This window comes from Tigriopus californicus, chromosome 6 (genome assembly GCF_007210705.1).
Source record: "Tigriopus californicus strain San Diego chromosome 6, Tcal_SD_v2.1, whole genome shotgun sequence".
In the NCBI taxonomy this organism is placed as follows: Eukaryota; Metazoa; Arthropoda; class Copepoda; order Harpacticoida; family Harpacticidae; genus Tigriopus; species Tigriopus californicus.
In genome coordinates this window covers 14,092,750-14,116,417 of record NC_081445.1, presented here as the reverse complement: position 1 = coordinate 14,116,417, position 23,668 = coordinate 14,092,750, and the positions used below count along the sequence as shown (strand labels likewise).

The 23,668-nt window shown below is 44.6% G+C and overlaps 1 protein-coding gene across 1 annotated transcript; it reads left to right on the top strand.

The window, feature by feature from the left end:
- Positions 1-3,311: 3,311 nt before the first annotated feature.
- On the top strand, positions 3,312-4,196 carry LOC131881536 (uncharacterized protein K02A2.6-like). Its single transcript, XM_059228422.1, has one exon. The coding sequence runs from the start codon at positions 3,312-3,314 to the stop codon at positions 4,194-4,196; it is 885 nt and encodes a 294-aa protein (XP_059084405.1).
- Positions 4,197-23,668: the final 19,472 nt, after the last annotated feature.

Sequence of the window (23,668 nt, the reverse complement as noted above, 5' to 3'; positions counted from 1 at the left end):
GCAACCTGTCATTGGTTAGGGAGGCAAGTGGCCTCTCAAATATTCCCACCAATGGTCGATGATCAGTGACAACTTTGAAGCCGCGAAGTCCCCTGAGATAAAAGTGACACTTCTGAACCGCCCATAAGATCGCTGAGCACTCCAGCTCTATGGTCGTGTAGTTTTTCTGGGCCGGCGACAAGGACCTCAATCCGCACTGGATAGCCGGGGTTGACCCCGCAAGTCTTGTTGAAGCAGAGCATATCCAAGCCTATGCAATCAGGAAGCAAGAAAGCTCGGTCTTCAATGTTGGATCAAATGGTTTCACAACCGTGGGGGAACATAATAGATCCCGAGCCAATCAGAATTTCCTGTCATGCACATCAAGCCAAGTGAATAAATTCTTCTTCTGCAGGAGCACTCTCATCCTCACTGTAGCATGTGCCAAATCTGGCAAAAAGTGGCCAAGCTGGTTAGCCAAGACCATGAACGATCGGAGCCCCGTGAGGTTAGTGGGAGCAGGAAACTGTGCAATGCTGGCCACCTTGGTCGGGTCAGGCTTAACTCCCTCAGGGCTCACGACAAATCCAGTTTTTTTCGTTTTTACTATGAGGAAATTTGGGTCTGAAGCTTGAACTATAGAGAGATCATCGTAATTGAACGAATCTCTAATATTTGAAGCAAACTGATATATGCACTGGTCACCCTGACGACGAGACACGAGGATCCCAACATTAAGACCTTGGTCTGGAACCTTCCCTGTTGTATGATCTCAATATCATGAAATATAAGTGGATAGTTTTCTTAAATTGTTTCTACCATTCGTTACCTCAGTAGCTTAACACTGCATGGCACAGTCGGCAACCAAACCGGTCCTGATATCCTCAACAAGACAATGAAGTACACGTTTCAACATGGTGGACAAAGTTTACGATTTCACTAGTTTGGACAACGCCAAAGCATAGCTAGCTGGTACACGACTTACGACTCAACGTGCCCTGAAATCCCTTACGTCAGTTTGTTCCATTCATACCGCTGTGGAACTAGCAGACGTCCAAGAAGACAATCGACTTACAATTGTCAATCGCCTGAACCGTGCTTTCCAAGAGCTTGGACGTTACGACGATTGCATTCAAGCTACTCTAGAAGTCAATGATCTCGATGCATCCAAGACTGCGGAGGCCGCTCTCGCCATTTCGTCTTCAATTATGGAGAAGCTGGACCTTGTTCAAACCTGGTTGGCACAAGTCGTGATAGCCAAAGCCTCCCGTCGTCCCGCACCATCTGCTGTTGCAGATGGAAGCCCTCCATTCTCTAGCGATTCTTCATCTGTGTCCTCATATAGGCCTGTAGCTCGATCTCCTCCAGCACTTGATGATGACGTAGATATTCGACAATTCGACGATTGGAGGGACTCTTACAATATTTTCGTGAAAGTTGCTGGGGTAACTGCTCGTCCCCGAGATTATTAGGTGGCAACCCTTTGGACTTTCCTTACTCCCGGAATGCTTTCCCTTGTTCGGGACGTTTATGATATTGCAAAAGATACATCGTACAGTGTGGACCAAATATTGGACACTTTAAGACGCCATCTTCGAACACGCCGATCAGTCAACGTGGACTGGCATGAATTGTTAACAAGTCGCCAAGCTCAAGGTGAGAAAATTTCTACCTTTGTTGCTCGACTCAAACAAGTTAAATATGTTGGCGATATCGATGCCGAGGCTGTCGTGAAAGCTTGTCTAATCCTTCGAATCCGGGATGACGGAGCGCGAGCCAAAGTCCTTGCTGCAACGCCTACCCAAGACCTGGATGCCACTATCGAAGTCCTCCAAGCCATGGAAACTGCCGAGTCCGATGTTGGCATCATTCAAGGCCGCGATCAAGGCCAAATCATCTCCTGCGGTCGTCGACCCTGTTTCATCCTCAATAAATCCCTTATTGTCGGAGTTCCAGGACATCTTTGGATCAGAAGATGAACTTCGACCAATGAGAGGCTCTGCCGTTGGCGCCCCCATGATGATTAAATTAAAAGATGGGAGTCAACCTTGCAACCTAACCGTGGTCCGATCTATACCTTATGCATATTTCAAGCCAACTAAAACAGAAATTGAATGGCTATCCAGACTTGGAATAATTGAACCAGTCGGAGATAGGCCCACAACTTGATGTCATCCGATGATTGTTGTCCCCAAGAAGGATGGTTCAGTCCGAATTTGTGCCGATCTTACGCGTTTGAACAAACAAGTTGAACGTCCAGTACACCCCGTTCCAACTCCCCATTCTGTGTTTAACTTTATTCCCCCATCATCTCGAGTCTTCTCCACACTTGATGCTCGTTCAGGTTATTGGCAAATGCCTTTGGACCGTGAATCTTCAGATTTAACAACGTTTATTACACGGGCAAATTTCGGTACCTCCATTCCCCCATGGGTTTTATTGCAACTGGCGATGCATATTCATTTCGCGGAGATCTAGCCCTCCAAGGATTGAATAATAATAACACGTAAGGGCAGTACTTGCTCGTTGTCAAAAATTTGGTATTACATTGAATCGGAAAAAATGCGTTTGGAACGCCCTAGAGGTCTCGTATGCGGGATATGTGTTCCGTGGTGGTTCCCATTCTCCAGATCCATCCAAAATCCGTGCCATTCAAGACTTTCCGGTACCCACGACGTTGACCGAATTAAGAAGCTTCAATGGCTTGGTTAATCAGCTCGGAGCATTCTCTAGTTCAATAGCTAAAACAGCAAGCCCCCTACGCGATCTTCTAAAGACCAAATCATTATTTAGGTGGATCCCTGAACACATGATGGCTTTCAATTCCATCAAAAAGGCCCTGTTGTCACCACCAAATCTGGCCCAATTCAACCCAAATTTTGAAACAATTCTATATACTGATACATCTCGCCATGGCCTTGGATTTGCACTAACGCAACGCGAACCCACATCCAAGCAACCCAGAATTATTCAATGCGAATCGCGATTTCTTCAGGATGCTGAAAGCAGGTATGCAATGATTGAATTGGAAGCCTTGGCTATCGTTTGGGCAGTTTCGAAATGCAGACTATTCCTGGCAGGTCGTCAATTCACTGTTTTCACAGACCATCGCCCGTTGGTCCCTGTTTTCAACGACAAAACCGTTGTAAACGCTGATAGCCGATGCTTTTTCGAGATTTCCCGTGGACCAACCTGATTGTGACGACCAGGATATCCATGAATCTTCCCAGTCACTTATTGTCGCATCCATTTCAACAGAAGATTATTTCTTGGTCAATTTGAGGTCTTCTGCTACCAAAGACTCCGATTATCAGCATCATCTTAAATTGATTATGTCAGGGGATCAGATCCCTCCTTTCAAAAGTGTCTGGTCCAATTTATCGATTCAAGACGGTCTTGCTTATGTGGGATTCCGTGTGGTAGTTCCACATGCTCTCAGACTTGAAGTCCTGGCCAAACTGCACGCTGGACACCAAGGTATCGATTGCACACGTCGATTGGCTCGCCAATCGGTTTTCTGGCCCGGTCTCAACAACGAGATAAAAAAATATGGTCTTTGTCAACAATCCCGTCCGGACCAACAAAATGAACCTCCCGCTGCAGATCCCATTCCATCTCGTCCCATGGACGAAGTTCATATGGACCTCTTTGAGATGGAAGGAAATTTTTACCTGGCTGCTGTTGATCGCTACACAGGATTCCCATTTCTTCATCACTGGCCTCGTTGTCCCTCATCCCCTCAAGTGTTTATTGCTTTGACTTCAATTTTTTTCCTCTTTGGATCTCCACGAGGGATACGATCGGACAACGGCCCGCAATTTTCCTCTATTGAATTCAAAAAGTTTTTGTCTCGTTGGAACATCATGTGGAAATCAAGTTCCCTGTACAATCCGCAATCCAATGGGTTGACAGAACGCACAGTCAAGACCCTGAAGGACACCTTGCGACGCCTTCAGCCCCACACGATCCATTCAACGGCCGTCTATGAAGCCCTCCTCTCTCTAAGGAATACTCCTCGCCCTGATGGAGTTCCTCCAGCTTATTGCATGTTTCATCGCATTTTGCGGCCCCAAATCCCGACTAATATGCTTGATCGCAACTTGGATCTAGACCAAGCTAATTCTTGCCGGGCTATTCAAAGCCAAAAGCTCATCAACGCCAAGAACAACATACAAAATCCCTACATCCTCTTATCCAAGGTCAATCAGTATTTATAAGGGACCCAATCAAAAAAACATGGAAGAGTATAGGCATAATATTGGAAAAAATGAAATTCGGAAACTCCTTTAAGATCCTCTTTGGTGGGAAAGAGATTCGACGGAACCGCCGTCTTATCCAACCAGACAACTCAAAAGAGGCCGTGTATCCCACCTTAGAATACCATTTGTTAGATTGATGCTCCTTTTTCCGGGAGGAAGGGGGGAGATGATATATGCAGTGGTCACCCTCACGACGAGACACGAGGACCCCAACATTAAGACCTTGGTCTGGAACCTTCCCTGTTGTACGATCTCAATATCATTAAATATAAGTGGATAGTTTTCCTAAATTGTTTCTACCATTCGTTACCTCAGTAGCCTAACACTGCACAAACGTCGTTGAGTCTCCCTGGGGGCTCGAGGTAACGCATCGGCCACGAGATTAGACTTCCCAGACACGTGCCTTATTGACATAGAGCTGGTACTCAGTTCGGCTTCGGTCCATTGTTGTCGGGCTGTCCAAGGCTGCAATTTCCCCAAGAGCACAAAGTTAAAGGCATGTGGTCTGTAAAAACTGTGAACTCTCTTGCTTCCAGTTGCCATCGAAAATGCCTTAAGGCTGAAAAAGCCAACGGTTGCCACATTGATCCCTGGAGCTTTGGAGCGTTGTTCCAAAACGGCACCCACTGCTACATTGGAAGCATCTGTAGTGAGGGCAAGTTTAGCCGTTGGGTCTTGGTGAACTAGGAGTTTCGCATCACCTAAGGCAATCTTGGCGTTGCTGAAGGCAGTAACAGCTCCAGAGTTCCAAGGTAGGGTGGCTTTACTGGCCTTACAGTTGGCCCTTCCTGTCGCTTTCAGAATTTGGTAAAGGGGAAGTAGTGTTTTGGCGATTCTGGGTACGAAACGTCGATAAAAAGTGATTAGCCCAAGAAATTCTTGTAGTGCTCGGACAGTGTTTGGTAGGGGGGTAGTTCTGTAGGACGTCAACTTTTTACGGAGTGGTGAGGCGCCATTAGGGTCAACCCAATGACCAAGGAAAGAAAGCCCATCCTTAGCAAATACACACTTTTTGGGGCTGAGTACAAAGCCATGGGTAGAGAGTCTTGAGAAAACTTTGGAACTGGACTTTGTGTTCAATTGAGGTTGCGCTCGTATTAAGAAGGTCGTCTAAATAACAGAAGGACGTCACGAAGCATTGCATCCGTCATGCGCTGGAAGGTGTTTCTAGCGTTTCTCAGTCCAAACGACATCCTTAGGTACTCAAAAAGTCCCATAGGAGTCGCCACAGCGGTCTTGTACACATGGGATGGTTCAACGGGTATCTAATTATATCCTTTTAACAGATCCATTTTGCTGAGTACATGGGTACCATGCAAACTTGCGGCAAAATCTAAGAGGTGGGGTAAGGGATATTTGTCAGGTCTTGCAGTAGCATTTATGGAAGTGCAGTCTCCGCAAATTCTCCAAGCACCATTTGGTTTCGGAACCATTACGATCAGACTTGCAACAGATGATTTTGACCGTCTAGAGATGCCCAATTTAACATTTTCTTCCATTGCTACTTTGGCAGTAGCGAACCTTTGGGGATTTAACCGCCTTGGTTTTGCATGAGGTAGCGGACCTGTAGTTTCGATAAAATGAGTAACGCCATGGCTGACGGAGGTTGTATTGAAGGTGGGAGTCGTACTTGCGGGAAATTCGCCCAATAAACGGAGGAAATCACTCTGTGCGAGAGCGAAGCACTCCAGACCAGATACTAAACCTAGACATGAGCCAGCAGAAGATAATCTAACAGAAGAATTTGGACAATCCGGGTCTAATGGTAGGGCTTGTCTCACATCCAAAAGGTAACCGGAGCCACGCAAGAAGTCACTACCCAGAACCAGATTCTCAACTTCAGCGCAGATGGATCTCCAGTTAATGATATTTGGTCCCAGTTGAAGAGATATGTTGCAATAGCCCCAAGTTTTAATCTTCATTTTGTTATCAGCAGTTAAGGAATGCGTGGAAGGCTTTTGACGCTCTGCGGGTGAGACAGGAACTACAGATACTCCTGCTCCAGAATCTATCAGGTATCTATGACGGGATCTTACGTCCTGAATGAAAAAGAGGCAATGCACCCTACTGCTGATAAGGGAAAGGCCGGCTCCGCGGGGCTTACTGAAAGCCGGCCTGGTCTTCCCCCAAAATTGAGTGATGGTTGGACAATTTATCGACCTTTTCGAGGTCTGCTGATAACTCGTTGACATGACCTCCGACTCTATTGTTCTTTTGGTATTTTGGTCCTTGTCTTTGCTGGTTGGAACTTGATTTGGAAATCGATGTAGCAGGTTTGTGGTTTAAGGCGGGGGTTTGTACATGACGGGATAGTTTGCAAGGAGAAGAGTACGTCCAATCTTTAAATCCTTGTTCTTGATGGTATCGGTATTTGATCTCCAGTTCAGAACCGTCTTTTGTTGAGAGCAGTCGCAACATTTTGTTGTTACTGATCTTTTCAAACTGCCGGTCTGAGTGTGTTGTGTTGTGTAAGTGGTCGCGTGGCTGCTCAAGGTAAGACACTTTTGTTCTTTAACTTTCATTTCTTCCTATCTCTAGTAGTTCAGTCTTATATCTTTTATTTCTATAATCATGTCGTGTTTCACTTTTTTCGTCTCTCAATATTTTTTATCCCAATTCCAGGTTATTACATGTATTTTTGGCTTAAGGAGTAGTTCATTTTGTTTTTATTGTTTAGTCTGTTCATTTCATGTACTTGTAAATGTAGTTGATTGATTTTTCTTGTTGTTTACAATACGGTTAGTTTCCTATTTTCAATACAGAATTGGGTTCTAGAACCTTCTTTTGCTCCATTCCATTCCATTGATTTAGCTTGTACCTGTAGTCGAGTTGGTGCATTCTGGCTGAGGCTAGCTAGCTGGCCAGCCAAGAGTAAGTCATCGCAGTCGACCGACTCTTATCTCTTCTTCTCTGTTGGTAGCCCCAACTGTCGCAACCTTCATGTCCGTGAAGTTATCTGAGAACAAGAAAAAGGAACCCTGCACTCCATATTTAAAGTCACCAAACCTCATTTGTAGTGTAAGCCGAAAAATATATACCGGTTCCGCTAGTCGTTACGGAAATTCCCTACCGCAAACACGTGTAAGTCTACCTCCATTTCATTTCAACTAGAACAATCCACTCTTTATATCCATTAGGTCTAGTCATTCTTTAATGTTTAGTGCAAATCACCACATAGTGCTTCGAGCCGGATTCTATCCACTGGCTTAGGTTGATTGCAGCTACTACATTGGATGATCTTGATTTAATCGGATTACGTTGTTTGCATATCTCTGTTACTTTAAGTTTGGGACTGGGGTGGATAGCGTTAAAGCAACCTACCCGGAAAAGTCAAAACCATTCAGCGAGTGACTTAGGTTCGCAAATTGAGCTAATATTGGATAGTTCTAGTTCAAAAGGCTTAGAAGTCTGGTTGCTGATTTCATCAATGGATGGAATCGGATTTTTATCATCTCTTGATATCCACTTGAAAATATTTTCCGCGTGTTACGAGTACGGTAACGCCTACCTATCCACGTTTTTATCCGAACTCGCATTAGAGGGGTGATACGAGTACGGTAACGCCCACCTATCCTCGTTTTATCCGAACTCGCATTAGAGGGTGATACGAGTACGGTAACGCCTACCTATCCTCGTTTTATCCGATCTTGCATTAGAGGGGTGATACTACCTATCCTCGTTTTATCCGAACTTGCATTAGAGGGGTGATATGAGTACGGTAACGCCTACCTATCCTCGTTTTATCCGAACTCGCATTAGAGGGGTGATACGAGTACGGTAAACGCCCACCTATCCTCGTTTTATCTGAACTCGCATTAGAGGGGTGATACAAGTATGGTAACGCCTACCTATCTTCGTTTCTCGAACTCGCATTAGAGGGTGATACTGTTCCGTCCACAATCGAGTACATCATCCTAAGATGACATGGATAAATGATGTACAAGATGAATGATTGTTCCCGGAACGGTTTTTATCAAAAGGTGAAGAAAATGGGTATTATGATCTTGGAAAAATAGCAAAGTTGTTGGATTGCCCATTGTGTAGTCCGTCTGTCGGTCAGATGTCGACCAAATGCCAGCCTAATGCTCGGGAAGACGTCGTGATCCATCACAAGTAGCTCCTCCAGCCCTTGATCATCCTATCACCAAGGAATAGCTCCAGTACCCGAGGGGGCTGGTCAGCGCAGCTACAACCATGGGTGAAGAATGACGGATACATGTTGAAGGGAGGAGAAAACAGGAAATTCTCGGTCATCAAACGACATTCTCGTGATCATTTTGAGACGGAGGAAGAGAATCTGAATAAGCAAATCTCATCCCCAATAATCGATGTCACCAAAATGTCGGTCAGACCCAGTGGTGGTCAGATGTTGCCCACATGCCACACCCTACAGAAAAGACAGACATAATCCATTGTCGGCAATCCGGGAAACCCTTGATGGCCAATGTGGCTAGCCTGACGAAAGGAGGTCAACCCTGGACATTGGTATGTGAAAATCCCTGTTGCGGTCAGATGTCATACAGGCGCAACGGTTTTACCCAAGAAACCGTCGCCGTCCACCAGGGCCCTGGAAAAACCTTTTAGCCTCCATGTGGAAGAGGCGGAAGCCAACATTGCAAGGGAAAAGTTGAATCAACGGACAGTCACATTTTCGTGCTCGAGGAGAGCAGAGCCGCAATTTGAACCTCTCGGACAAGGGACCATTGAACATTGCAAGTGATAGTAACTCCATCGTGAAGCTCTTGCTGGCATTTGAATTGAGAACATTTTGATAGACGTGCTGGAGGTTGAGTCGATCCATTTTTGAATAAGAGCAGTGAAAGTCAACGCTTGGTGCCGCGACCCGGGAAAGAAATTCCCGTATTGATTATTTAACCGCAACACAGTCTTACAGTAAGGTTTACACCCTTGATAAAGCCATTAAACGGCTCGCGTCAAAGAACTACATAGAGTTCTCTTTTTGGTGCCGCGACCCGGGAATCTTTGATTCCCGTGATTTTTATACCTTGACCCGGTCTTGTATTGGAATTTTTCTCATTGATGTAAAGTGAGGAACCGGCTCGTCGCGACCAAAGAAGCTAGAGTCTCTTTTTGGTGCCGCGACCCGGGAATTTTAGATTCCGTGAATAAATTTTGATTTGCGATTTGTTTGGTGTTGCAAGACGATTGACTGTTTTGCCCAGATGGCAATATGAAAATTTGTTGCAGAGCTTACAGAACAGAATTCTGTGCCCTGAGTGCCCACAAACATTGGGATTTTTTCCAGATTTTTCAAGATAGAATTCTGTGCCCTGAGTTACACTGACAGTGAAAGCCAGTGACAAAGAACTTCATAATCTCCTCTTTAGTGCGGACATTTTGTGTTGGTTAGAGTACTCTTTTAGCCCATCATCAAAACATTTTGTTCAGAAGTGATTTTGGTTCCCAATAGTGTTGGAATTGATAGCCATATAGCTCGCCCATATTCAACACATTTTTCGTTGCCGGGAGCAATTCAAAACTTCCGTAAAGCAAGAGACGATATAAATTTTGTCCGAGATCCATTGTGCGAGAGATATAATTGACCATCTGTTGGGGATTTCGTTCACGTGACAGCAGCAGCCACCCTTCGATCAGGGAGTCGAATTTCTCTCGATCAAGATCGTCGAGTTCTTTAAGAAGGGATAGTGATTGCGAATATGGCCATGTCTGATCCAAAAATGGTTCTACGCAGCGCGAAAAAGGCAAAAATTGAGGAGCGGAATGCAATATTCAAAACCTATAGAGATTCGCTTGACGAGTTTCAAAATGAAGTGGATCGAGATGTTGGGTATACGACGGAGTTGGAGCGAGCGTTTAGAAGTCTAGAAGACACGTTCAGAGAGATGGAAGAGGCTCAGGAGGAGCTGCAAGAACTAATGCTAGACGCCGAGCTCGAACACGAGGTTCAATCATACAAGAATTTGCAATCCAAGTTTTGGCGAGCGGAGGAACAATACCAAAAACCTTTGCTCTATCGGAGGACGAACCGATCAAAGATATTCCTACACCCCTTGTGGGGCCAGCTGCAATGCAGACAAACGAGAGCGAGCCTCACCTTACCAAACCTACAAGAATACCGACGGCCCCAACCTGCCACCTTAGAAGGCGTTCTACCAATGTTAGCTTCTGTGATGGAGACCGTGTCTCAATTGTCAAGGTATGGCAGAAATGAAAAATGGAAAGAAGACTTGAGCATTCATCGCACAGGACAGGGAGTGTAGATAGCGTGCCAGACCAGCCAATGGATGGTAATCGGACGTGAGAAGGACTCGATTTCAAGAGACTAACACGCCCATCCCAAAGCCAATGTCGATGTGGGAGACGAAGAATAATCTCACCTATCCCAACCCAGAAAAGTGGAATCGAGGACGCCAAGCCTGGCACTGGATGACTCGTACAATTTCGCAGGCCACGTCGAACCACCAATGAAGATGATGACTTTTGGGGAAACATGCTACCTGCGCTGTGGGAGCCATGGAACTCAATTAGGCGTATCGGCTACCAGTTGTTGGAAGTAGGATTGTTCAAGGGAGAGAGTGCAAAAGAGTTCTATGAGTGGTGCCTACCTTTCGTGATGTGTATCAGAAAGGCCGGACCTGGACTCAGCTACCAAAGCTCACTTATCTCAAAAACATTTAAGAGGAAGGGCCTGCAACTTGCTTCTGCGCACGGAAGATATGAAGACGCAATTAAGAACTTGAGGCAAATTTTTGGGCTTCCTCGCAGACTCATCAAAGGAGATGATCACGGAGCTGGATGCATTGAACAGTCGGAACGTCGACCTGGTAGATTTGTTTGGTGAGTAAATAGTTGCTTGACGATATTCAAAGTGATCGAAAAGGGCCAGCATGACTTCGTATCCACGCTCTTACATCAGATCACGAGAAAGCTGCCCGTGAAGTGCGTTAAAATGGAGTGAAAAAGCCACATTAACCGAGAAACGAGGTGGAACCGTCTTTCGGTCTCCGACTTTTCGGAATTCTTGATAGACATCATAAATATGTACGAAGACGCTGACGAACCCCCTCAGCCACCAACATCGAGATTGGAGAAGAGAGCGGAGAAACAATCAAGTCAACATGACACATGGAGAACTACCCACCACAACCAAAATCCACCATGATGTTCAACGCGGTGGGACAATGGAGGAGAGTCGATGCCCCTTCTGTGATGAGCGAGCGGCATGCCAATGTGAGCGAGTGTAGAAAAGTCCGCAGTATTTTCCATTGACACTAGAAGGCACATCGCTAGGACAAATAACTTGTGCTACAGGTGTCTCGGCAGACACCATTTCCAAAGCTGCAACGCCCCCGCTGTTCGATCTGCAATTATAGCCACCATGTATTGCTTCACGTCGATTACCAACAGCCCTCCTAGATTCCAGAATAATGCGCCTCAGAAGGAGGAAATGTGCGTAACAATCATGGTACAAGACGAGAAGAGAGGCTCAATACTATCTCTGATATCCCCGCAACCAACCCAGGTGGAAGAGGAGAGACATAATGATGAGAACAAGAAGTAGTCGAGCCAGTGGTCACCGTTCTCATGGGCCATGCCCTGACAAGTGAAGAAACTCCGTCAAGAAAACAGGAAGATTTCGTTGCCATGAAGGTAGTGCCAAGGAAAGCCATGAGGGTAAGGCAAAGAGTATGGACCCCGCAAAGAGCATGAAGTCGCTGAAGTATCAAACCAATCAGCCTGCAATGATGACGGAAAGAATCAACAACCGTCAACTCGCCTAATGAACATTGACGAGCCCAATCATCGGATGTGTTAAGAAAGAGACAAGAGACGATAAAGAATGAAAGTCTCCTAGACGCTACAGAGGTGAAGACGCAAACCAAAGTCAAGATGAAAGAGAAAAAATCCGGGCGGTCATCCATGTTAAAAGGAACGACGAAAATCATCAGCCCGAATTCAGGTGTGTGTATAGTGCTAGATGCACTGTTGAGCTTAAGAAATGCCCATTCTGTGATGAGACAGCTCATAAGGATATAAGAAATTGCCAGAAGGTGGCTCTCTACCCCATACCTGCCCTGTGGCAATTGGTGCGAATAAACCATTTATGTTTCAAGTGCATGGTCAGACATGATTTTGGAAAGTGTCAGGCCCCTCCTTGCCAGAAATGTCAAGGGTTTCATAATGTCTTGCTCCACTTTGGGCAAGAAAACGGATAACCCAATGTGAGGGGAAAAAGAAAGGTGGTCGAGACCACGATCAACGCCGTCAGCGCCAGCCCCATGGGGGGAGGTAAACGTTGAAGAACGGAAGATGCAGAAATGCCGCAAGCGTGTTAAGAAGACTTCGAGGAAAGAAGTCGAGAGAGACCCCATCATGAGCAATGCAAGGATGCCGAGTGAACAGATTGAACCGATTGAACCAAACCAGGCCGAATCCAAAGGCAATGTGAATGAGAGAAGGAAAAAGATGAAAAGGAGACCAATCCTGAAAGAGCAAGTTACCCCCACGCATTCGAAGTCGAAGACAGAAAAGCCAAGTGTGAATGTTGGTGTTCCTGAGCCTGAATATGAAAGTCAACCCTGTCCATCTGAGAAGTCCAGTAAGGAAAATAATCTGGTCGTTACAGAGAGGGCGACAAAGAAAGAAGGGAGTTTAGATGATTTTGGGCAAGTTTTTCCAGGTCTAAATTGTAAGGCTTTAAGATATCTGATTGAAGAGATAGTAGCAAAAGTGAAGTACGAGACTCCGAACAGATTAGGGAATCAGCTGTCTAGCAAGGGTACTGTAAGTTAATGCTCTTGCTTTTTTCGATTTATCCTTTTCTCTTGCCCCAACCCCCGATCACTCATTCCTTTTCAGAAATATTATGTTGTAGACAAGTCATGATTATTCTCACATGTGTTCTATGAGTTACCTTTCAGCTGTCGCTAATCGCTCCTTTTCATTTGCAAATTGTTTGCCCTTTTTTTCCCCTGTAACCAAGTTTGTGTTGGCTTATTGCATAAGGCCAAGGGGGGAGTATGTTCCGTCCACAATCGAGTACATCATCCTAAGATGACATGGATAAATGATGTACAAGATGAATGATTGTTCCCCGGAACGGTTTTTACAAAAGGTGAAGAAATGGGTATTATGATCTTGGAAAATAGCAAAGTTGTTGGATTGCCCAATGGTAGTCCGTCTGTCGGTCAGATGTCGACCAATGCCAGCCTAATGCTCGGGAAGCGTCGTGATCCATCAAAGTAGCTCCTCCAGCCTTGATCATCTATCACCAAGGAATAGCTCCAGTCCCGGGGGGCGGTCAGCGCAGCTACAACCATGGGTGAAGAATGACGGATACATGTTGAAGGGAGGAGAAAACAGGAAATTCTCGGTCATCAAACGACATTCTCGTGATCATTTTGAGACGGAGGAAGAGAATCTGAATAAGCAAATCTCATCCCAATAATCGATGTCACAAAATGTCGGTCAACCCAGTGGTGGTCAGATGTTGCCACATCCACACCCTAAGGTGGAACGGGATAAGTGTTCCAAACAAAAGCATCTATTGCCGCTATGAAATTGCTCTAAACACCAGATTCTGGATTTAGGCCTTCGATAACTCCCTTTCAGTTATAAAAAGATTAGTCAAATTGGTCGCTCTTGACAAAAATATGCACAGAAACCACCCACTGTCAGCCTCACCGCTGGCAGCTCTGTACTGTCCCTAGAAATGATTGCTGACGCTTGGCTTCCGTAACGTCGAAAGCTGTTGTTCAAAAAAATGTTGCAATGGTTTCATTGCAAAGCCAATACTTCGGCAATTGGGCACCAATTTTGAATTAGAATGGTTCAAGCATATAGTCACTGTTGCCAAAGCAAATTCTGTAACACCTCATAAATCCACCTGTACAGAAAAGACAGACATAATCCATTGTCGGCAATCCGGGAAACCCTTGATGGCCAATGTGGCTAGCCTGACGAAAGGAGTCAACCCTGGACATTGGTATGTGAAAATCCCTGTTGCGGTCAGATGTCATACAGGCGCAACGGTTTTACCAAGAAACCGTCGCCGTCCCCAAGGCCCTGGAACAACCCTTTTAGCCTCCATGTGGAAGAGGCGGAAGCCAACATTGCAAGGAAAAAGTTGAATCAACGGAAGTCACATTTTCGTGCTCGAGGAGAGCAGAGCCGCAATTTGAACCTCTCGGACAAGGGACCATTGAACATTGCAAGTGATAGTAACTCCCATCGTGAAGCTCTTGCTGGCATTTGAATGAGAACATTTTGATAGACGTGCTGGAGGTTGAGTCGATCCATTTTTGAAATAAGAGCAATGAAAGTCAACGCTTGGAGTCGGGACCCAGGAAGCCGTGCAGAGTCAAGAGGACCTGGGGAAGTGCATAAGGATACATCAGTGAGCCAGCATAGACGAGTTGAAAGTCTCTGGAGCTGAGTACAGGTGCAACTTCTGAGTTATACTCCGTCAATTCGATTCTGGACCTTCAATCCAATTGAACCGACGTCATCGCCGTGGATCTCCGTTGGACAAGAATCACCCTCATCAAAAAGTAGGATCAAACCATTTTCTGTCCATGCATGTTTTCCCTCTTCCATGGCCCAGCAATTACCCCCTCTTTCATTACCGCCAGCAAGACAGCTGATTGGTAGAGTGTCATTTTTATGTAGAGCAATTGAATGAAGTAGATGGAACTGTAACCGAAGTTCATCTTTGATTTGGCAAGAATCCGGTGTTAGACTCTAAGTGTAGAGATCAGCATCGTTTGATAGATTCACAGTAGACTAGGATAGTGACCACATTTTGCAGGATATTTGGCTTGAAGATTGGCCCAGGTATACCAGACAAGCGAGATTGATCTGGGACCAGTGGGGAGTAGAGGTAAACTAGCGATTTGTATCCTTAGTCATTTGATGATTGTTTGAAGCCCTGATAAGGAAGCTCAAACTATTGCTCGTAGGCCCTGATTAGGGTTATAACCGGAGGCCTTAAGATAGGTCTAAGAAATTTAAGCCCATGTACTAGGTGCTCTCCATCTTGAGAGTTATCAAGGTATTTTTACCTAGTGCTTGGGTCAGGAGTTCCATGTCTCCGTTCACCCACGGGAATTCAATAAAGTCAGGACCTTTCACCCCTGGCTGGTGGACGGAACAGATACTACCTATCCTCGTTTAATCCGAACTCACATTAGAGGGGTGATACGAGTACGGTAACGCCCACCTATCCTCGTTTTATACGAACTCGCATTAGAGGGGTGATACAAGTAGGTATGCCTACCTATCTTCGTTTATCCGAACTCGCATTAGAGGGGTGATACTAACCTATCCTCGTTTTATCCGAACTCGCATTAGAGGGGGATACGAGTACGTAACGCCACATCCTCGTTTTATCCGAACTCCGCATTAGAGGGGTGATACGAGTACGGAACGCCTACCTATCCTCGTTTATCCGATCTTGCATTAGAGGGGTGATACACCTACCTCCTCGTTTTATCCGAACTTGCATTAGAGGGGTGATATATAGGAACGCACTACCTCTCGTTTTATCCGAACTCGCATTAGAGGGTGATACGAGTACGGTAACGCCCACCTATCTCGTTTTATCTGAATCGCATTAGAGGGGGATACAAGTATGGTAACCGCCTACCTATCTCGTTTTATCCAACTCGCATCAGAGGGTGATAGCTACCTATCCTCGTTTATCCGAACTCGCATTAGAGGGGTGATACGAGTACGGTAACGCCCACCTATCCCTCGTTTTATCCGAACTCGCATTAGAGGGGTGATACAAGTAGGTAACGCCTACCTATCTTCGTTTTATCCGAACTCGCATTAGAGGGGTGATACTACTATCCTCGTTTTATCCGAACTCGCATTAGAGGGGTGATACGAGTACGTAACGCCCACCTATCCTCGTTTTATCGCGAACTCGCATTAGAGGGGTGATACGAGTACGGTAACGCCCACCTACCCTCGTTTTTTCCGAACTCGCATTAGACGGGTGATACAAGTATGGTAACGCTACCTATCTGTCTTTTATCCGAACTCGCATTAGAGGGGTGATACTACCTATCCTCGTTTTATCCGAACTCGCATTAGAGGGTGATACGAGTACGGTAACGCCCACCTGTCCTCGTTTTATCCGAATCTCGCATTAGAGGGGTGATACAAGTATGGTAACGCCTCCTATCCTCGTTTTATCCGAACTCGCATTAGAGGGGTGATACGAGTACGGTAACACCCACCTATCCGTGTTATCCGAACCTCGCATTAGAGGGGTGATATGAGTAGGTAACGCTAACCTATCCTCGTTTTATCCGAACTCGCATTAGAGGGGTGATACGAGTACGGTAACGCCCACCTATCTCTCGTTTTATCCGAACTCGCATTAGAGGGGTGATACAAGTATGGTAACGCCTACCTATCCTCGTTTTATCCGAACTCGCATTAGAGGGTTGATACGAGTACGGTAACGCCTACCTTTAAGCTATGTCTCACTGAAGTCGTGGCAAAAAAGAAGAAACCACATACGTTGATCCAACAAGGCATTTATTCAATCATCAACAACTGAAATATTGGACGGGACGCTTGGTTTGGGAATTAGCTTTTCGCGATTGAGTTAACGCATTATGTTCTTCTTCAAATTAGAATGATCCCAGGCTACAATAATTACTCATTCAATTTTCAGCTCGATCGAGCGACTGGATCAAAGTTATGCCGTCTTAAAAGGCACTACAAAGCTCTTCAATGAATGAACGAACTAGCCCTCTTGTGGTAATTGTTACCAGAGGAGGGCTAAGGTCAGATGTTTGACGCACTAATTCAAATTGTTTAGTGTGCTTTAGCATTAGTCAAGTCTACTCGTTTTTATAATTGTTACGTATCATACCGATTATTGAGCGCTTTTCGGGACAAGCACACTCTCGGGACTTAGGAGCATACCAAGCATATACTCGAGGTCCGTTAGTACACCAGGTACTGTGCTCACCCATGCTCAAGCTAGACTTGTTCACCGATCGGTGTCAGTGAGCCCATAAAGGTTAAAGTGACAGCCGGCTCCGCGTCCAATGATCCTTAGAAACCGCTCTTTCTGATTGGCATGTTAATCCTCTAAATGATTCAAATTGGCAACACTTTTAGCCAGTTTTTAACTTCTGGGTGACCTCTGCTCCTTAGTGACAAGCCACACAACCAAAGAAGTGACCAAACTACACGTCAACGATCATATTAATGGGCGTATTAAAAAAGATCAAAGGTTTCCAAAACGATGAAGATACTTCACCGTATGACCTCAACCCCCAGCCGGCCCACCCCCGTCATCTACCACCTATGAACCCTCACGACGGTCTTGGATCTCGATCTTGTGCGGCTGAGTGACTGATAGATGGATAAATCAATCGATTTTTGAAACGCGAAACGGACCTACCTACGCCGTAAAAGTGGGTAAGGTGGCCCAGGGTGACCGAAACAAGTGGCCTGGATCCTAGAGAAGATGCATTGGAGGCATTGGATACCAAGAGAAAGATTGAAAGTTAGGATGCAGCGAGGCATTGTATTTATCTTCAATCATGTCATTGTTTCTCGCAGGTCTCCATGCCTTCATTTTTTGGTTGAAGGCTTTGTTGGAAGAAGAAAGGTCATAGCTTCAACCTCGGCCCAAGCTGACCCACAGACACATCAGGCCTGTCGTGTCCTTTGAGGTAGGAAATTGCACCATGGCGGATCATGAGTGGATTCCGCCTCCCAATGAACCGGATTACCCGAGAAGAATCTTGGTGAAAGTTCAACCCCAACCTCAATACACTAGTAGCCACAATGAGGTGCTCGATCCCTGATTAAATAAATGCTTGGTTTCTACACCCATCATCCATCGCAAGCATGAATAACTTCAATTACATCATCTTTAACTGGACTAGAAACTTTAAACTCAAGAATAACTGAAAGTGCCAATGTGATTTACGTTTTTCGCGGCCATGAAGAAGAAAGCGGCTTTCAAGTCAAGCCCACCCAGACCCGCTATAGGCGTCTGGGAAGACCACCTGTCCTACTACTATTTATGTAAACGTGTACGTACAACAACCGCATTCATAAAACAATCATCAATAACTTCATCTGGACACCTCAACTCCTACGTCAACCCCCTATACATCCCAATAGGCGGAGAGTATCAAGGATTGAAGAGCTCATCCAACCCTCACCAATTCAAAATATACCGATTTTAACCGACATGCATCTTTTTTGTTTTTTAATATCCTTACTATATTCTATTGGTTTCACTAGCCACCTTCTGTTAAAATTTAATGATGCTACTGATTCAAATGCGTCTGAGGATTACTGAATATACCAAAATTGGTGGGATCATTTTATTGACATTCTTATCACATCAAACACCTTGGATTCCACCAAAGATTTCTGATAAGTGACATTACCTTTGTGGAGTGGTGTCCAAACACAAAATGCCATCGATTCTCAAGTAAGGGTTGGCACGACCCTGGCGATATCGACACAATTTCTGTAGGAAGCAATTCAGCAAACAAAAAAGATTGTCACAACTTTGTCGGAGCCGGGTTATAGAATATGCTTAAGTTCATTTACTTGTACCTCACTTATTATGATATATGGGGAACGATCGCCGCAACCCTGTCAAAATTGATTTGCCATTTAAGGTGCCCAAGTTTTGAAAAGACATTGTAGGCCAAGTTTAGTTTGTGCTTGGCCTTGTCCGTGGATGCGGTGACCAAAGAAATCAAAAAGGTTCTCCCATTACCGATCAAGTCCGCTTAAAATGTTCGCTCTAAGAGGATCTTTTGAGGAAGAAACGGATTGGACCACGGAGGCAGATTGAAAGTAAAAACTTTAACTGCATTCATAACCTATTGTATGTGTACCGTTAATTCATACATTGAAAAAACGATTTAAAGAGTTGGAGGCGTAGAATTTTTCCGCATGTTGTGCGAAAGGACAGTGTGTTGGAAACTTGATAATCGTGGCCTACTTTAGCTTCCAAGACATTAACAATTTGCTTTTATATAAAAGCAAGCAAAACCGTATTCTTTATCACTCAGAAACACCATGTCTACGATAGATTATATGCTTTATTCGCTAGTAACATCCTTTATCAACATTAGAATTAGCCACATGACTTGTTCATGATGAACACTCGATCAATTATTTTGTTTGTAGGATTTGAGTAACAGAGTGAAATAAGACCGGACAATTAGGAAAGCATATGTGCGACGATAACAACACCTCTTGTGCCCTCTTCTGGATTTCTGCGGATTGATTGCACTCTCGATTCTTCATTGGCACAGCTGGCCAGAACTAGTCCTGAATTTTTGTGATTCCTTCTCCGGAAAGGCCTCAAGAAGTTGAAAATTGCCTTATTCTAACAACTTGAACACCAAAACTCTTGCAAATCGTTGCGCTTGGAAGGAATACGTAGCGGTGGTATCTTTTGAGTACACTAAATTTGTTTATACTTCCACTATGCTTGCACTTTCGATTCCGCCTGGAATACGTGAGTATACTGAAGCATAGGTATGTATTGAGACTATGCTTCAAGAATTTCACTCTTATTGCTTGAAACATCCCAGCTTAAGTCATTCATTCTGCGCTCTGCTATGTACTGCACTTGGAGGGCATAACTTTTGACCCAGTCGTTTGATTGAGCTGACATTTGAAATACGCCATCGCAGTGATCTGTGGCTAGCCTTATTTGACGAAGAATTTAATTCATTGACTTGAATTGAAGTTGCTAATTTTCAACCTTACCATCCTCGTCCATACTCCAGTAGTTCATGGTTCAATGTATAGATCAAATATTTATATTTGGTTCATGGTCTTAGAAGGTATTGTTAAGTAAAGCAGCATGAAATGTAAGTTTCAAATTGATTGTAATGTTGTGGACTTGGCTTGATTTTTTTAATCTAAACATATTTAATATTTTCTTTTTGCTGCATGGATTTAGTCTTGCGCTACTCCTTCAAAGAACACTCAAAAGACCCCATTTTGAGCCATGCATCATTGAAATCTACACAAAAAAAGAAAGCGCCAAATGCATTGAACCTAAAACATTGCGCACTCAATTGTGCATTGTGCAATCTGATATTGTATTGTGCAATGTACTCAGTGCCTTTCACATAATACAACAACAATTCAATGCAGATGCAACATTATTTTTGTATATCTCGTGGTATTAAAACGACCATCAATTTTCTTGATCATCATAACCCCCTAATACATTATGAAGCCTAAGGAATTCATGGGTTGGTGATATCCATTAATTTGAACTTCACACAACATCAACACCAACCTTTATTCACTTTGCAAGGGTTATATATTCTGGAACTTTCAAAAAAATGATTCCTGGCAATTTTGTGCGCACCTGTTTTGCAACTGAGGAATCACAATCCGGACTAGGATTTCGGGATGATTGCCAAAATCAAGGTCAACGAGGTCAGATGAGGCCAAATGAAATAAAAACTCAGTTGCTTTACCTTCATATGACCACACATCTGTCCCACAAGCATTTGAACCTGCTCATTACATCAGAAGGGCGTCAAGGCTACTATTCCCTTGAACTTTAAAAATATGAGGAATCATGTGAACGAAACATGCTCAGTTGCGTGAATTCCGAAACCCCTACAGTACTAATATCCGATTCCTCAGCAAATGATTCTTCACTAAAGGGATTCCTCAAGGCATTGAAGGATTTCCACAATTCAGGGGGGGGGTGTCTTAGGGCATAAAGACCGCCCTTTATAGGGGAACTTTGGACCAAAAGGAATGCCCTAGGTGTTTCCGTACGCTTTTGAGATAAGGGGGTGAGTAACCGTTTTGAGGATTTTTTTTGCGGGCTTCCTTACCGCTACCAGGATTGGAATCCCAGCAGTTTAAGACGAGAAGATTATTCATTTTACTTGACTTTTATTTATATATATTATTTGATCGACCAACGAATTGGAGTTGCCTGATCTGGCTAATCCTTGAACATAAAGTTGATCAGGAATTCTAGTCAAAGACTTGTCCAAGTCTGACTTAAATCTTGCTACTGGATCAACCCCTACATAAACCCTACGAATATTTGAGGGCAGCAAATTGAACAGTGAAGGAGCCCGAGAAAGAAGAGATTTGGACTTCATTGTTTTAACTAGCCTGGATTCTCGAGGGCTTGAAGGTGCTCTCAAAACGCACGTTAAGCCGCTACGGTCATAACAATTGACCCTAAATCCTGGGTTGGGAAAAAGCTCATGAATGCTTCTGAAAACGTACAATATCAGATACCTTTCGTACCTTCACTCCATACTGTACAATCCCAACCTTTCTAACCTCTCCCAATACGAGAGCTCTCTCATATCCTCAATGTTCCTTGTAAAACATCTTTGGACTTGCTTTTTTCGAGCTTTTGCAAACCTGCTGAACTAATTGGAGCCCAAATGGGAAAGGCATATTCAAGGTGCGGCTGAACAATCGACTTGTACAGAGTTAGCATCATGATACTATCTCTGGACTTAAATCTGCGATATATCCAACCACATGTTTGAAAAGCTTTACCAACTTTCAACTGGATATGCTCATCGAACGTTCCATTATCTTGGAGGACTACAACTCAATCCTTCATGGATGAGACCTGCTCAATGTCCTCACCTTTATCATCTAATAGTGGAGTGTCTAATGGCGTCGACCCAACGGTCATTGAGCAGAATTTCATTCCATTCAGCGCCATGTTACTCGCAGCAACCCAGGAGTAGATTTGGTCTAGGACCTCTACCAGACAACCGGAATTCTGACCATCAGCAGTAACTCTCGGGCCAAGTCAATCCCGGCCCTTCGTAATCTTTCCATTAGGCCATTGGCTTGGGGATGATAGGCGGTTGTGTGGTTGATTTGGAAACCCAAAAACCGCGACAAGTTTTCCCAGAGAGTGGACGTAAATTGCGTTCCTCGATCTGAAATAATGGTTTCTGGGATTCCAACCCGAGATATCCAACCATTCAAAAGTGATCTGGCACATGAATCAGCTGTTATGTCGCGTAACGGAAAAGCTTCTTGCCAACGTGAAAAGCAGTCAATCACCGTCAGTAAATAACGTGACCCACCCGACATTTCAAGAGGTCCAACCAAATCCACATGGATTACCTTAAAGCGCTCTGATGGGACATCGATGTGTTCCAAGGCTGTGCAGGTATGACGGATGATTTGGGCCTGTTAACAGGATTGACATTCCCGAACCCAAACAATGATGTCCTTGTTCAACCCATACCAAACATAATGTGTAGCAATAAATTTTCAACAAGCTTGAGTGCCCGGATGTGAAGTCGAATGGAATTCTTGGAACACTTTCCAACGTATTTTCGAAGGTATCCATAGCCGAGGTTTGGCCAAGGACATGTCACAGAGGAGGACCATGCTTCGAGCAAACTCCACATCTGCCCATTTCAAATTTGTCAAAGAAGTCCTCACGGCACTGAGATTGGGGTCCGCCAATTGGCGTACGCGTATGGACTCGGGTGTCAAAGTCCAATCAACGTGATGTATACAACGTGATAGAGCGTCTGCCACAACGTTGGGTTTGCCAGAGATATGTTCGGTTTTAGTTGTAAATTCAGAGATAAATTGAACGTGGCGCTGCTGTCGATGGCTGACAGGTTCAGCCTCTTTGGAAAAAGCGTAGCATAAAGGTTTGTGATCGGTGTGCAGGGTTAAATCTTGGCTTTCAATGAAATGCCTGAAATGCCGTAGAGCTAGGTAAATGGTCAGAAGCTTTAGGTCGTAAGTGGAATACTTTTCTTCTGGGGGTCTCAGCTTCTCAGCCGCCAGTTACCTTGCATTTTCTGTTCTAGGGCAGCTCCCATTGCCTTCTGGGAAGCATCAGCAGTCAGGGCTAACAGGGCCGAGGTGACTGGGAAGGAAAGTAGAGTCACCTCCATAAGTTGTGGCATGTGATTGAAGAAGAGAAAGGGCTGGTGTGGCTGCGCAACCTAAATACCCATTGACCACCCGTTCTGATAGAGGATTGTACAACCGTTTGCCAAGGAGATTGATCACCAAACCATTGACACGCAAAAAATCCGCACCAAAAATTGCTTGCTTCATATCCGTGAGGTAAAAAGTCCCATTGTACACGTTTTTGCCCAAGTAAACGTTGTGATTTTGTGTCCCATAAAAATAAATATGAGAGTCATTGGCAGCGGAGAACATAGGTGAAGATCAACATCTTTTCATTTGCCTAGGCACGGGCAAAACGCTCACTTGAGCGCCTGAATCTAAAAGGTACGATTTGTTTTTTGGTTTTATCAGATACAAATAACAATCGGCCACCAATTGTATCTGTTGATGGTCGTCCTCCCAGTTTCCCTGAATGGTGTGAACTTTCGGAAAACCCAGCGACTCATCAAAGGAACACAGAGATATGCATCGATATGCCTTCTTCCCCCATTTGCGATGTAACC

Bases quoted from the DNA above. Each gene is read 5' to 3' on its own strand.
- LOC131881536 (XM_059228422.1), top strand. From the start codon at position 3,312: ATGTCAGGGGATCAGATCCCTCCTTTCAAAAGTGTCTGGTCCAATTTA.